Raw genomic sequence first — 14,513 nt, 5'->3', positions numbered from 1 at the left:
ATGGATTTAGAAAGAATAATTGTCAAGGACAAAATAATATTTCGCAAAACATTCCAAGCAATACGGTATACTATACTAGAGTTGATAAAATATAGAGTAAAAAATGGCCTCACTATGACGTAGGTCTATTCAGAAGAAAATAATCTGCGCTCTGTCTGACAGATTATTATAAGTTACCTATTATTAACGTAGGTAGTAACATACAAAATATGATATAGTAAGTGTCTTTGAATAGCCAGATAGTTATAAATGGCGGGATGTATTGAGAGCCTCTGTTTACAGTGTTGGGCAATGCTACTTTCTGTTGTTTATGTTGTAAGTATTTATAGTTTTTATAACCATGCTTAAATGACAACTTTACCGATAACCATAGATGGACGTACAATGCATTAGAGATATAGCCTACATTGATTGAGATTCCTACTAGCGGGCTCGCAGTAGGCCTACAGCCATCACCATCAATTTCTGTGACGTGTGTACATAGAGGGTGGTGGGGGTGCGGGGTTGATAATCATGTTTTGCTAAATTACACAAATAGTCATGAAAAGAATTGTACACATGCAGTGAACATATTCTGAAAAATAGGGAAACGACTGACAAGATCATGTCGGGCCAAAATTGCAGGGTAAAAAGCGTAACAGTTAGTTTTTTAAACAAAATTAGAATAAAATAAATTGTTCATCTTACCATCAGGTTTGTGGTGTGGCTTGTTTTATACTGGGTGTGTTTATATTGGCTGGTGATATAACTGATGACTTAAAGCATATCAATATTAAAAGTCCATTTACTACAATGAGCATCAGCTTGTTCATTGCTGGAGGCGTTTTCTTATTATTGAGCATTTTTGGACTCTCTGTTCATCTAAGTAAAAAGCAAAATTTATTTATGTGTGTAAGTACCTAAATATGAATCAAATACAATTGCCATTATCGATATTATTATCAGATTCGTTTCTGATTCTTTCTTTAGTACTGTCTCATCATCATCATCATCGTCATCATCGTCGTCATCATCGTCCTAATTTGTAGTTTAACATTGATATTATTCCATTCCTATTTACTCATGGATGGTTTTGAACAAAACAAATTGTAAACTATATAAACTGTCCATCCATCCAGACGTGTATGTAATGTGCAATACTAATACTGATCATTTATCTTCAGTTTAATTGGACTGTGATGTTCGTATCTCTACTACTTCTTACAGCATCATTTATACTTCTTACGATCGGGAAATCAGAACTTATTGATAGATTTAGCAAAGAAACAGTTGAGAGCATGAGTCACTATGGTAACAACAAGATGTTAACGGATACGTGGGATTCACGGCAAAGTAGTGTACGAGTATCAACCTAAAATAGATTAGATCTGTGGAAAAAAAGGACTAACTATACCACAGTCTTACTAACAAAGATAAGGCTATCACTTTCGTACATACAGCATTTAGGCCTATAGATCTGCAATAATTCGTCTAATCATCTATATAATTATATATATTTATATTTTACTAATGTATTGTATAGTTACTATGTTGTGGATACTATGGTAAAGATGACTGGATTGACAACAATCAGACCATACCAAATACCTGCTGTAGAGATATTTTTATAGGATGCGTCCCTTCGGCCATTCCTAACAGTGCTGACATTCATACGCAGGTAGATTTTATGACAATTTTTTTAATGAAACCACTATTAAAAAATAATCACAAAATGAACTGCTTAATATAAAATTGAGATATTTATGTAGTACATATCCTCTCACATAGTAAACTCCGATACATTAGTAGTAAACTGTGTTTATGTGTTTACATTTTAAATGTAAATATGTATAATTATGTTTGTATGATGTAGTATGTTTAAGCGGATATTGGCCCTTGATGGCATTTGCAGCAATAAAGAAATTGAATTGAATTAAGAGTGAATCCAATATGACATCATTTTAAAGGTTCAAACTGTTTATTGGTAGAAAGTTTGATTAATAGCAAATACATTATCAATTCATAACTTGTGTATACTGTCTGTACTCACAAGGTTGCAAAATACGGGTGGTGAAAGCCTGTGTGGTTGATTTACCTTCGATTTCAAATTTTATAGGAGCCTGATTTTCCGACTATGCAGTATGCAACAAAAATCGACAGTTGCATTTTACAAACAAAATTACAAAGCTAAACAACATTCGACAACCAATTTGTCGGTACAAAAAAAATCATAAACAAATTAAAATTGAAACATTGTTCAGTTCAGGGGCATAATTAACGTCAAATTATTTTTGTTTTCAGGGTTGCAAGGAAGACTTTATTATGAATATCAAAGATTTTGTTAATGGATTATTCGTCGTAGTTCTCGTTTACAGTTCTATAATGGTATGAGTTTACAATTAACTTTATTTTGCGTTGATCTGCGTAAAAATATGATACGCTTATAATACCATAGAAATGTGAAATTCTCTGTTTATACAATATACTATAACAAAGTCAGTCACACCGAAAAATTAATTCAGACTCTTTGGAGAGGAAAGAGTTTCTATAGAAAATAATATGTTGTGCTTTCCATACACACACATGAATAAGCAGCAAAGCATCTAACGAGGTCGGCAAACATTACTGAATTGAAATATATATTTATACTGGGTAACCTCTTCAGTCAAAGACTGGTCTCCCAGAGGGCCCAGTTGGTGATCAGTGGCTGTGATGTACTAATACACCGGGGTAACCCCCTACTCGTCTCGAAAGATGTACTAGGTTCTTTAAAGTGCACACGAGCTAGATGTGTACACTGGACCTACGGTTTATAGTCCTTATCCGAGAAGACTCGTTCTACCACCAGAACCATGGAGTGAGTGAGCCTCGAACCCATGCCGATGTTATGGCTACGTAATTGCGGTTCCACTATCTTAACCACTCGACCCATACCTGTTTACATACAGTAACAAATAGTAGATTGTATTACTAATTTAGAGGGTTCCACCAGTTCCTGTATGCGTATGTACATATACGATAGTTAATGCCTATTATTCAATTTCTCTTAGATTATGTTTATGCTTGCAACCCTATGCACTTTGAGTGGCAGTGCAGGAGAAGTTCAAGACAACAAAGCAATACCAATTTAGGAATAAAATACAGTATTTATTATCATCAATTAGGTTTATTCGAGAAAAAAGTCTGTAGATGGATACGTAGTACAAAAAATAGGGGCTATAACCGTAAAATGATAAAATTATATAAAAAAGGTCCCGAAACATCATTAATTTAAGGTCATTTTTTAGTAAAAGAATAATGGAAGTAGTTCATATTTTAAAGAAATAATAATTACACATTTATATTAGTATCAAATAAAAGCGAAATAAATTTGCAATTTAACTGAATAGTACTGTATAAAGTTTTACAATAATATTTTAAATTTTGCTATTTAAGCTAAATAATTAACTAAAGATTTTGTTTGTAAAAGTTTTTAAATAGTTTTCAAACAAATTAGATTTTAGAAGAAAAATATAAAAATGTTTGCTATTATATTATTAAAAATCCAAAGGCAAATTACTGAAAATAGTGACAATGCTGTGGGTATCAGTGGCTAGATCTCAATGGATAAAATTAGTCCAGTCCCTAAGGGGAGAAAAAGGGGTGGGATGTTACCAGACTGGATACAAATTTTTCAGTATAGCAGTTTGGTAGAGTATAGTGTGGAGATGCCAAAACAAAGTTACTGGAAATCTGATTTGACCTCTGTGACCTCTGACCTCAATTTTTATATTTTTCTATTATATAAGTAAAAATCGCCATATCTTGACAACGCATGGACATTTTACATTTATTTTTTTTCCAAAATGCTTGGAAGATATATATTTATATTCGGTATAATGAAAAAAATTGTACAAAAATGGCCGCAAAGGCTTTATTTTTCAGTTTGACCTTTGACCTTGATTGCCTAATATCTCAATAACACGCAATCTCAGAGATTTGAGAATGGGCTCAAAATGTTAAGAAAATAAATCTAATATTTAGTCTAATAGAAACTTTTTTCAAAAAATTACCATAAATTAAGCTTTTTTGACCCTTGACCTCTAATGTGAAAATATGTCAATATCGCGGTAACTATTTGTCCTAAAAAGTTCAGTTTGGTGTCAAATTGTTTAGAATATACACATTTATATTTGCTCTAACAAAATATTTTGTCAGAATTCAATTGGAAATGTCATTTTGAGCTATGACCCATCGTTTTTCATATATTTAGCAATTAATAATCTATAAAAAGAGATCGAGAGAGGGGAGGGGGTTGGGGTGGATGGAGAGACACATATTTTTGTTACATGTTACACAAATGTTAAACTCTGTCTACACTATAACATTTTTATGCGACAAAAAAATGTGATGTGCCCATATATGGACAGGATGAATGACATATCACTACCATATTTGGGCACATCACACCTTTTTTGTTAAACTAGTTTATAGTGTAGACAAACATGTAAAAAATATGTGTCTCTCCATCACCCCAACCCAACCCCAATCTCTCGCTTTTCCAATGCTACTGCATGCATCTATACACATCAAAATGGCCGGAATTGTACTGGAAAGTTTTTAGCTACATTTGAAAATAAGTCCCAGAGGATGGGTGTATTGTAATGTCATCAGAATTATGGCAATTGTTTGTAATGGGAAAGTTTTAAAACTACATTTGAAATATTTGCTAATAATATCACATGCTATTAAAGATATACTTATTTTCCCCCTGACAAAAGTAATTTTGACAAATATTTTTGTTGAATATGCAATTTTAATGTCACACATAATAGTTTCACCAAAAATTGGATTGAAAAAAAATTATATAGTGCATACGCAAAAAAACTGTAATTCAAAGCAAAAAATAGGCTGGAAGTCAATGTGATTTTGGTTAAATTAACTGTTTATTTTGTCTTTAAAGTGATATTTACTCTATTTTTTAGATTAGCTCTTTGATTAAACACCTCTTCCAATGCAGTGAAGATCTTAAGTGTTGCCTTGTCTTACTAATCTTTCTTAACTTCTCTTTGAACGATCGTAATCAATATTTGTTGAGGTATAATATTTCCCTCTAATATGGTAATGCCTGTTTTATTGAGCCAAATGCTTTCTGATAATCTCTAAATCAAAGATTTGGTGATATTCATTTCCTTTTTATTTTAGTTGATTGACAAACTGTATAAGATGGTCCTACTGTATAAAGCCTTATATATTGGTTTATTTACTTCTAGTCGGTCTCTGATTTTGTTTTTTGATTACTTTTGTAAATTATTTGTGTACATGTGATAATGTTCGTTTGGTCGGTAATGGTTGATGTCAGTTTTGTCATGTTTTTGTGGATTAAATTATAATTATCACTGCTTCTCTTAATTTCTTCTGGTTTCAAAGAGTTTGTTGTATAGTGTTATGAGCTGGATGTGTTATTGCCTCATCAATCCAAGATGGTAATTTTGACTGCTCACTGGTTTGTTTTCCTTTTATATTCCACTACAGTATGTTCTTGAAAAGAAATCAGCTTTGTAATTAATTTGTCTTTGATCCTTTTAAGATTTCTAATATTTTAAACATATGTTTTTCTTTTCTTCGCTTTTTCCTCACTGTTTCAAACATTTTATTTTTTCAGCATACTTCAAGCAATTAATTGATAATTAGGTCATATGTTTTATGAGTATCAAATCGCATTGGTTAATTCTTCTTTTCTTTCTTTAAGATCCTGATTTTCTTTCTTTTTTTTAAATGTTATTTAACTTTTAAGTTTATCTAATTTTTTGTTGATATTAAGTGTTGCTCTTACGGTGTAGGCCTACCATGCGATGGAATTATATATTGAAATTAAATTAAACATTAAGTTTTAAGAAAATTGTAAAAGGCTAAATAGGATATTGAATGTAGTTCTGGTCCATTAAATCTATATTTTAGGTATATTATTATAAGTATGACACACGCACGCTTAACAGTATATCCTGGTCATACCTCAAACTGGCATTTCCAGTAAAAATATGATAACATCTTCTATTAGAGCTAATATAAATGTTTACATTTTGAACATTTTGACACCAATATAAGTTGAACTTTTTATGACATTTGGTTACAGAGATACAGACATATTTAAACATTAAAGGTCAAAGGTCAGTAAATGACATTTCCTGTGGATTTGGAAGAACATGTTTAATTAGAGTATATATAAATATGTATGCTCTTAACAATTTGAAACAAATTTCAAGAAATTTTGATCAGTAGTTATTGAGATATAGTAAGCCGAGGTCAAAGGTCAAAATTACATTTCCGGTCGTTGTTTTGGAAAAAGTTCTATTAGAGCGAATATAAATATGTACCCTCTGATCTATTTGACACCAATACCATTTCAATTGTCAAACCCGTTGCGGAGATATGGCTGTTTAAGATAGAAATATAAAAATTGAGGTCAGAGGTCACAGAGGTCAAATCAGATTTCCAGTAACTTTGTTTTGGTATCTCCATATCATGTTCTATCAACATGCCAAAGGGCACACTTGTATCCACTATGGTAACATCATTTCCCCTTAGGGACTGGACTAAATAAGCAAAAAGCTAAATCAAAACGATAAAGTAAAACAGCCGGAAAAATTAGCAGTACTCTGACACAACATATAGAAAGTTTCAAGTCAATATACCTAATAGTTTTTTTTTATAGATGTACCATATCAAACATAATTTTGTTAAAAAAGTTCTTCCCAGCAATGTAAAATATGACTTTCTGATTGGCTGATAGTTTGTGCAGTCATGCAAGCAAAATGACCTGCAGATAATGTACTACAGAAAGTGGTTTTTAGTATTGTTTTTAAATGTATGTACTGTACTGTAATTTAGTCAAATATATTATTTTTATTTTTGAATTATTTTAGAATAGCATAGATTAAAAAAGATTTAAGACTACCAGTCCAAGCTACCTAGCTAACCAAGCCTCCTTCTTAGACTATTCCTTTCAAATGTGACAGTAGTTTTTTTAAATTAAATGTGTCATTTTTTTAAACAAATAATATTGGTTTCGAGTCTTTTCTTTCTGTCCGCTAAAAAAAACAAATTAAATTCTATCATTTCCCTGAAATAGCCTTTCTATTGGTACCATTTGTATTGTGACCTTTAATTGACCTCAATTTACATATCAGAATCTTTTTCCTTGTGATTGTTAGAATTCAGTAGAAGTGTAAAACCCACAGTAATTCACGAAAAACCTCATATTTCGTTAATTATTATTTCCCTTCAGTGGAGTTGTGGCTTGGTGGTTATGAGTGGAGTTGTGGCTTGGTGGTTATGAGTGGAGTTGTGGCTTGGTAGTTATGATGCTTGGCTATGATTTTGATCTATGCTTGGCTTCAAATCCTGTCAGTGTCATGATTTTTCTAATAATTTCTAAATAACTCTTATAGTATTAAATTAAATGTGTATGTTTCACATAGAAAGTAGTACTGCATCATTTTGCTAGGGCCCTATATTTTGTGTTTCTAGGATGACATAATACATAAGAAAAACTTTATTATCTCCAAACAGATGAAAGTACAGAAACGCTAGATTTATCCTATAATGTACAGTATACGAGGTCAAAGGTCACATTTTAAATAGCATCAATTGCTATACCAAATGTCATGCTTTCAATCCTATTTGAATTAAGTATAGACCATTTTTTTTTCTGAGGAACACACCCCCCCCCCCCCCCCCACTCCCTATATATTCCATATGAAACTAAGACATAACCGTAGAATAGGATTAAAGTTGTTTAGTAATTGTTAGCGCAACGGTAAAATAAAACAACTACTAAATGTATAAAGTAAGATATGTCATTTATTCCAAGCTTAACATGCATACATCTTAACCTTGACATCGTGTGGGGAGATATTATAGGTTTTCAATACAGTACTGAAATTACGTTATTACCCAAGGTTGTTTTTGAACACCCACTTAATAAAACGGCCCGATTACACTTTATATTATAATACTATACTATTGTAACTTTCAATTTGGTTCCGTCGTTTCTGCTTTAAAATTATGCTGTGGCTTGACAAAAGTAACCTATGACGGTATACTTAAAATTCATTGTTATATTTGCACTCCCACATTCTTCTATTATAAAAGATATAAAAAGGTGTATCAGAGCGTAGCGAGTAAAACTATGATTGAAAATACTTGACGCATAGACAAACAGTGCACCAGTGTTTGTCAACCAGAATCGTATCAACTCCCTGGTAGGCCTATATATTTTATTACCCTATTTTATTTCCAGTGGTCTATTTATGGTAAGTCAGAATAAAACAGTATTGTACACTATTACAGCATTTAAACTAAATAGGATTATTTTGATCAGCATTAGTTCAATAATGTGAATGATGATCCGAAAATATTTCGGAAACATGGACAATTTAAAGTATTTACTTAATGTCTAATTGTGTTAACGAAAACATTGTGTTTAAACACGTACGTCTGCTCACTGTCTGTGTAATGACGTCTGCTCACTGTGTACTGTAGGCCTACTGACGATCTGTCGAAATAAACTACAGCTTTCTCCTTTACTGTACGTTCTCCATCTTAATGTTATATGTTTATTATGATGATACGTCAGATTGATTGATAGAGATGTGTCCATATAATTTGAAATCCGGTCGTCACACTCTAGCAACTTTTGTTAATCATCATTGGTGAACGGAAAATAATACAAACTTGTGTTTAATATAACAAAATTAAAGTATTAGAAAAGATTGATATGGTAGAAAAATACAAGCGTTTATTGTCATTGAGATGCGCGTTGTTTTGCAATACTTAATTATCAATTTGACTTTTAATTTCAGATTTATTATTTCTGAACGCCACAATGTGTTGCTGGTCGTTAAAAGCAGTGAAATGTGCAGTAGTATTGCTAACAATTTTCTATTTTGTAGGTTGAAATTTTAAAATTGTTTAAAACAGTAATATTTGTTTTTTCTTCATTTTATTAAAATATTACTTTCTTAATTCACATAGCAAAATATGATTTTTCCTCATTGATGATTTTGTAATGTAGATTACTGGCATCATTTTGTTCATCACTGGAATCGTAATAGCGGCCAGTGGTACATACGCCGAGCTTTTACCTGGTGTTGCCTATCTTAACACAGCATACCTTCTCATTTTTATTGGAATCGTTATTTTCGTATCTGCGGTTATTGGTTGCTGCTGTTTGCGAGATACGAAATGTTGTGTTTTAACTGTAAGTAGGCACATGTTCGTTTCTTCTTCTCTTGTTGTAACGTCTTATAACATTCATCTTAAAACTTTGTCACGAGCCTAATCTAGGGTTTGGTTGCGTTTTTATAGTCGGATTGCGTTTGCAACGACAATCATAATAATCTATTCAAATTAAATGATAAAAGTTTGTCCACAAGTTATCTCCAATTATTTGGTTCGTTTGGTTTAAGATAAATAAAAATGTCTTAGTCTTATTATTATATTTCTATATATTATCTTTCAGTTCTACTTTCTTGTTGTTATTGTAATCTGCTTGGAAGTTTCTGTTATTATACTTGGCTACGTTGCAAACGGAGTGCTACGCGACAGAATTGACGATTACATAAACCAGGAAATGTTAAGGGATATGCGCAACTATGGTACTGACCAAAGCCTAAAAGAAGCATGGGATAAAGTTCAACGAGAGGTTTGTGCTTTATTTTTCAAAAAATTACAAATATTAAAACAACATAATATTATGTTGTTTTAAAAATGAGAATATCCATACTTATTTCCCCATGTTATTTTATTTTATTAGTGAATAATTATAGTGCGATAGCTACGTTACATTTTATACAGTACATCGAAATTAATAAGCAAAACAAAGAAAACGCTCTAGGTTCCTGCATTGTTACATACAAGTAAAACCCATCCTATACCATACAGTATATGATGACAAACAACCCCCATCCTTGGGCAAGTTACAACAAAAATACAATGTACAAACACGTAATATAATCATGATTTTTGCTTCGGTCACCGGTTTCACTTAAGCCATGGTGACTTGTATTACACTTGAATCTGTTCTGTTCGTCCTAGGATCGCTAGTCAATTTGTGTTTATATTTTTTAGCATAATTATTTTTGTAGGAAAGTTGTTGTGGAGTTCGAACTGCCAGTGACTGGTTTAATCCATTGTATGGAAAGCGATCGTTCTTACAAAACGAAATGCCTGATTCATGCTGTGAAATAGTGCAACAGGATTGTGGGCTGAAAGAAGAGTATACAAAACACTCTAAGGTAAAATCAAACATTCGCTCGCGTCCCATCTAGGTGGTGCCCACAGATGGTTCTTGAATAGTCCCACAGTAATTAAAAAAAAAAACTGGCGATTTCAAATGTTCGTATCGCAACAAGACTATAATACATTGTCGTTTACAGAAACGAATAAATAGACACGATGATTTATGTAGTCAACTAAAATTAGCACCATAGAAATTACTTCCGAAAGAGAAATTTGTCACAAAATGAACCCAATTTGTGTTTTGTATGTAACATTAGGATTGAGAGATGGGGGTGAGGATGAGTACAAAGATGAACAATTTTTAAATAAATTCTTTATCCACTCTTGTTCATGATTTATAGGCCTATAAATAATAATAAATATGGCACTAAATACAATAAAACATCTGCGATGTAATACTTTGTTAAAACTATCATAGTCGATTGAAATAGTAAAGTACATGTAACGATACATCACTACGACGTTTATATTTTTTTGTAATTATCCATTAGACAAATCGTTGAACCTACATTTTACCTAGAGTTTAATTGTCAATAACTAATTATCAAACTCAACCTAATTAGTGTTATGGTTAGGTGTTAACAATCAGTATCGACAGTATATACAAACTTTATATACCATCGTGTAAAAATTCCAGAAATTACGCGCAATTTACCGAATTTTGCCCTTACGTAAATTTATTTATAGATAATATTAATGTTAAAAAATTAACGTGTGTTCAAATACTAAAGCAGACGCATGTGCCAAAAATCTATAGTTATTATCATGTCTGGCGACTTACACAAGAGGATGATCTGTCTTATTCTTAGTGATCTTATGATTATTGTAGTGTATGGTGATTGGCTACATCTAAGTTACAGCCAATCCCCGGGCCTAATCGAACTCAAACCGCAGTCATGTTCTAGGATATTCAGATTCATGCGCAGCTAGCTCGAGACGTTGGTTTAACGCGTTCCATACGTATACTACGTCAGCGCATTGAATTTTACAGACAAACATCGAAACTAAACGTCGACTGCTGTTGAACCAAAATTTCCTTGGTTTGGACTAACATAAAAAAGACATTAAATACAGACAGGCAAATCTAGGGTGGTCCGTGTCCTATCGACAACAACAGAGGTACGTTTGTTGATCTCAGATTGATACAAAGCCATAGCATCACACCCATATTTAGGGCAAATAGTTAAATTCGTTTAATCGTCAATTAAATTAAAACTAAATAAGTATTTTTTTTTTCATTTGGCGGTAAAAAGCCTTACCCACATTCTAAAACAGTGAGTAAATACTCTAGAAGCGCGATTTACTGATTTGCCCTTACGTAAATGTATAGAATTATTATTATCGTGTCGTGATTTGTATTCCCCACACTGCATTTTATGTAAAAAAAAAAAAGTAAATGGGCATATTGCGATAATTGTTTGTCTTCAAACGGTTGAAAATGTGAAAAAGGGCGATTCTAATAATTCAAGCGATCCGCTACTATAAACATCAGCATGCATCGCGCGCGAATTAATGATTTTGTTTTTGTGATGCACTCACTTTTGGTGCGATAGAGTCTTAGGCTCTGGATACAATATCAACGGAGTTTCACCAAACATTGCGATCTGCCCAAATAAGGTAGTGATATGACGTCATCGTGTCCATATATTGGCACATCACATTATTTTGTCACATAAAGTTTGATAGTGTAGAGAGAGCTTTTAGTAAAGACAAAAGAAACAGCGAGAATACCGGGTCCTCCCTGGATAACTGGTGTGGAAAGGTCAGATAGTGTAATCAACTCTATTTTCGTTTAAGTTTTAGAATTCTTGACCACGTTTTACCTAATAATTGTTGCAATATTGTTATTAATTATATAATTTTTTTTTTTAACAGGGTTGCGAGGATGTGATTCTAGATGATCTTCACAAGAATTTACGTTCGCTAGCGACGATCACCTTGATATGTCTTTTAGTCCAGGTATGTTTCACTGTGAATCTGTATTTTAAATAAATTACGTTCGTTGTCTTTTCCACTGTGTACACCCACTAAACACATTTTTCATTAACTTTTTGATTCATTTACAACTCATTTGTTTAAATGTATTAAAAAATAAATCAAAACAAAATATTTCAGATTAAAATAATATTGGTTTGTTGAATTATATATTTCAGTAAATATTTATTTGGGAATTTTCCATGCTCATTTTATAGGTGTATTGTATAGTATTAATACGAATCAACTCTCCCTACTTGATATTGAAAATGTTTTGATCTACTTTTTATCATAAAAGTTTGTATTTTGAATTAATTTATTGTTTTTCCTGTAGGTTGTTCTTGTGTTGTTTATATTGTGTTTGTACTACATGTTATTTACAAACAAGGCTGTTCACTGGTGCTGCTCATGCTGTGTATATGAAATGGTTGAAATAGAAGATGATGATAAACACAAGTTTAAAACTGATTCCGTATAAAGGAATTATAGTTTAGTATATAGTGAGCTTCCTCGGAACACATAATAGTCATGCACTAATTGAGTCATAATCATAAACTGCACGTACGTTATAATACGATCGCACAACGTTGATGCATGTTATCCTATGACCTAAAAATGCATGCCATCCTATGACCTGATGCATGCCATCCTGTAACCTGATGCATGCCATCCTATGACCTGATGCATGCCATCCTGTGACCTGATGCATGCCATCCTATGACCCGATGCATGCCATCATATGACCCGATGCATGCCATCATATGACCTGATGCATGCCATCCTATGACCCGATGCATGCCATCCTATGACCTGATGCATGCCATCCTATGACCTGATGCATGCCATCCTATGACCTGATGCATGCCATCCTATGACCTGATGCATGCCCTCCTATGAACTGATGCATGTCATCCTATGACCTGATGCATGCCCTCTTATGACCTGATGCATGCCCTCCTATGACCTGATGCATGACATCCTATGACCTGATGCATGCCATCCTATGACCTGATGCATATACGGTTATGTGCTGAGTTGTGCATATTATGCCATATAGAATCAAACAGTATACTGTAAATAAAGACAATTCAGAAAAATGGCACTGCTGTGGGTATCTTAACATGCAGAGATACAAAATATAATTAGCAAATCACAACGATAAAGTAAAACAGCTAGAAATTCTTTCGGGCAACATTTGAACATATTATTTGGGTCTCGTAATTTAACCTATGCTACACAAAAGAAGATGAGACTTTCGATATGATTTAAGCAAAAAGATATAGGCCTGCAATTACGCAGAAGCGAGGTGCCCGCTCTTTCATTAATTTCTGTATAACTTTGACAAAAGAGATGAAAACACTACTTTTAAAATTCAGCTGGCCATATAACGTCACAAGATCCGATAGGCACAATTTTTACATGAATTCATGTCTACATTTCAGCAGCTTTCATAATAAGTTATAAACACATTAGCACATGTAAAATTTGCGCGAAAATCACAGATAACCGAGATGCGCTCTGTTGAATGTGATGATGATGAAGAATAACCATAATGTTTACGCCAATTTTGTACATGAATTAATATCTACAACTTAATGGTGGCACCAGTGCTTTTCATTTTGATACTGGTGATACTTTGTTTAGCAATATTGCTGATAAAACTGATTTTTGAGTCGAGAAACATAGTTTTCTATTGCATATTTTGCTACACAATTGTAGAAATGTGTAGCAAGAAGGTTGTTTTGTATAGCTTTTTGCTATGCTACACTGGCGACATTATTCCCTGAATAGAATACATAAACAAATATTAACAGTATGGATCATTTGATAGACATAAGGAAAGCCTCTGTAAATTTAATTATGGCAATAAATATTTTGGGTTTTTTTTTAAATTGTCAATGAAAATTTTCGTTTGCTATGTATGTAGAATAATTATGTAAACAAGTTAATGGATTGGGCTGTAATTCACATCAATTTTCGTTTTTAAATAAACATATGCATGTTAACAGAGATATATAAATTATATTGTTGTTATGAAGCAATATGATAAATAAAGATGTATGGAGGGAACAGTTTTATTACTTATGATAATGTGAAATATTTGTACATTTTAAGAATTTGGCCTAATGTAATTCAATAGGACTTCACCATATCATTTAGTCAAACTTAGGTGCAGCATTATTCCTTGTATGTTATTAACAATTTATTTTGTTTTAGTTTGACAATCTGAAATGTAGCTGAAATTAGGCGGTGGGGTTATACAAGTTCATAATAGTCTA

General features: G+C 32.5%; 2 protein-coding genes across 3 annotated transcripts; both read left to right on the top strand.

Annotated features, from left to right (window-relative positions):
* Positions 1 to 197: 197 nt before the first annotated feature.
* On the top strand, positions 198 to 3,749 carry LOC140054806 (tetraspanin-3-like). 2 transcript variants are annotated; one of them, XM_072099900.1, is made up of 6 exons: positions 223 to 315; positions 694 to 891; positions 1,164 to 1,337; positions 1,523 to 1,657; positions 2,281 to 2,364; positions 3,030 to 3,749. In XM_072099900.1, the coding sequence occupies exons 1-6, from the start codon at positions 250 to 252 to the stop codon at positions 3,108 to 3,110; spliced, it is 738 nt and encodes a 245-aa protein (XP_071956001.1). In that variant the 5' UTR covers positions 223 to 249; the 3' UTR covers positions 3,111 to 3,749. The 2 variants fall into 2 exon arrangements, with proteins under 2 accessions (XP_071956002.1, XP_071956001.1); XM_072099901.1 differs by lacking the exon at positions 694 to 891 and having other exon boundaries at positions 198 to 315.
* A 4,438-nt stretch (positions 3,750 to 8,187) lies between these two features.
* LOC140053929 (tetraspanin-9-like) lies at positions 8,188 to 14,509 on the top strand. Its single transcript, XM_072098680.1, has 7 exons — positions 8,188 to 8,273; positions 8,823 to 8,908; positions 9,035 to 9,220; positions 9,482 to 9,664; positions 10,107 to 10,256; positions 12,136 to 12,219; positions 12,569 to 14,509. The coding sequence occupies exons 2-7, from the start codon at positions 8,846 to 8,848 to the stop codon at positions 12,710 to 12,712; spliced, it is 810 nt and encodes a 269-aa protein (XP_071954781.1). The 5' UTR covers positions 8,188 to 8,273; positions 8,823 to 8,845; the 3' UTR covers positions 12,713 to 14,509.
* Positions 14,510 to 14,513: the final 4 nt, after the last annotated feature.

This window comes from Antedon mediterranea, chromosome 7 (assembly GCF_964355755.1).
Source record: "Antedon mediterranea chromosome 7, ecAntMedi1.1, whole genome shotgun sequence".
Taxonomy (NCBI): domain Eukaryota; kingdom Metazoa; phylum Echinodermata; class Crinoidea; order Comatulida; family Antedonidae; genus Antedon; species Antedon mediterranea.
This window is presented reverse-complemented; position numbering and strand designations above follow the sequence as displayed.

What these genes read in the sequence shown, in the direction of transcription:
- LOC140054806 (XM_072099900.1), top strand. Translation starts at nt 250, where the DNA reads ATGGCGGGATGTATTGAGAGCCTCTGTTTACAGTGTTGGGCAATGCTA. An exon ending in GGGATTCACGGCAAAGTAGT is followed by an intron (nt 1,338 to 1,522) that starts GTACGAGTATCA and finishes TGTATTGTATAG; the next exon opens with TTACTATGTTGTGGATACTA. An exon ending in TCGTTTACAGTTCTATAATG is followed by an intron (nt 2,365 to 3,029) that starts GTATGAGTTTAC and finishes AATTTCTCTTAG; the next exon opens with ATTATGTTTATGCTTGCAAC.
- LOC140053929 (XM_072098680.1), top strand. Translation starts at nt 8,846, where the DNA reads ATGTGTTGCTGGTCGTTAAAAGCAGTGAAATGTGCAGTAGTATTGCTA. An exon ending in CGAAATGTTGTGTTTTAACT is followed by an intron (nt 9,221 to 9,481) that starts GTAAGTAGGCAC and finishes ATTATCTTTCAG; the next exon opens with TTCTACTTTCTTGTTGTTAT. An exon ending in GGGATAAAGTTCAACGAGAG is followed by an intron (nt 9,665 to 10,106) that starts GTTTGTGCTTTA and finishes TTATTTTTGTAG; the next exon opens with GAAAGTTGTTGTGGAGTTCG.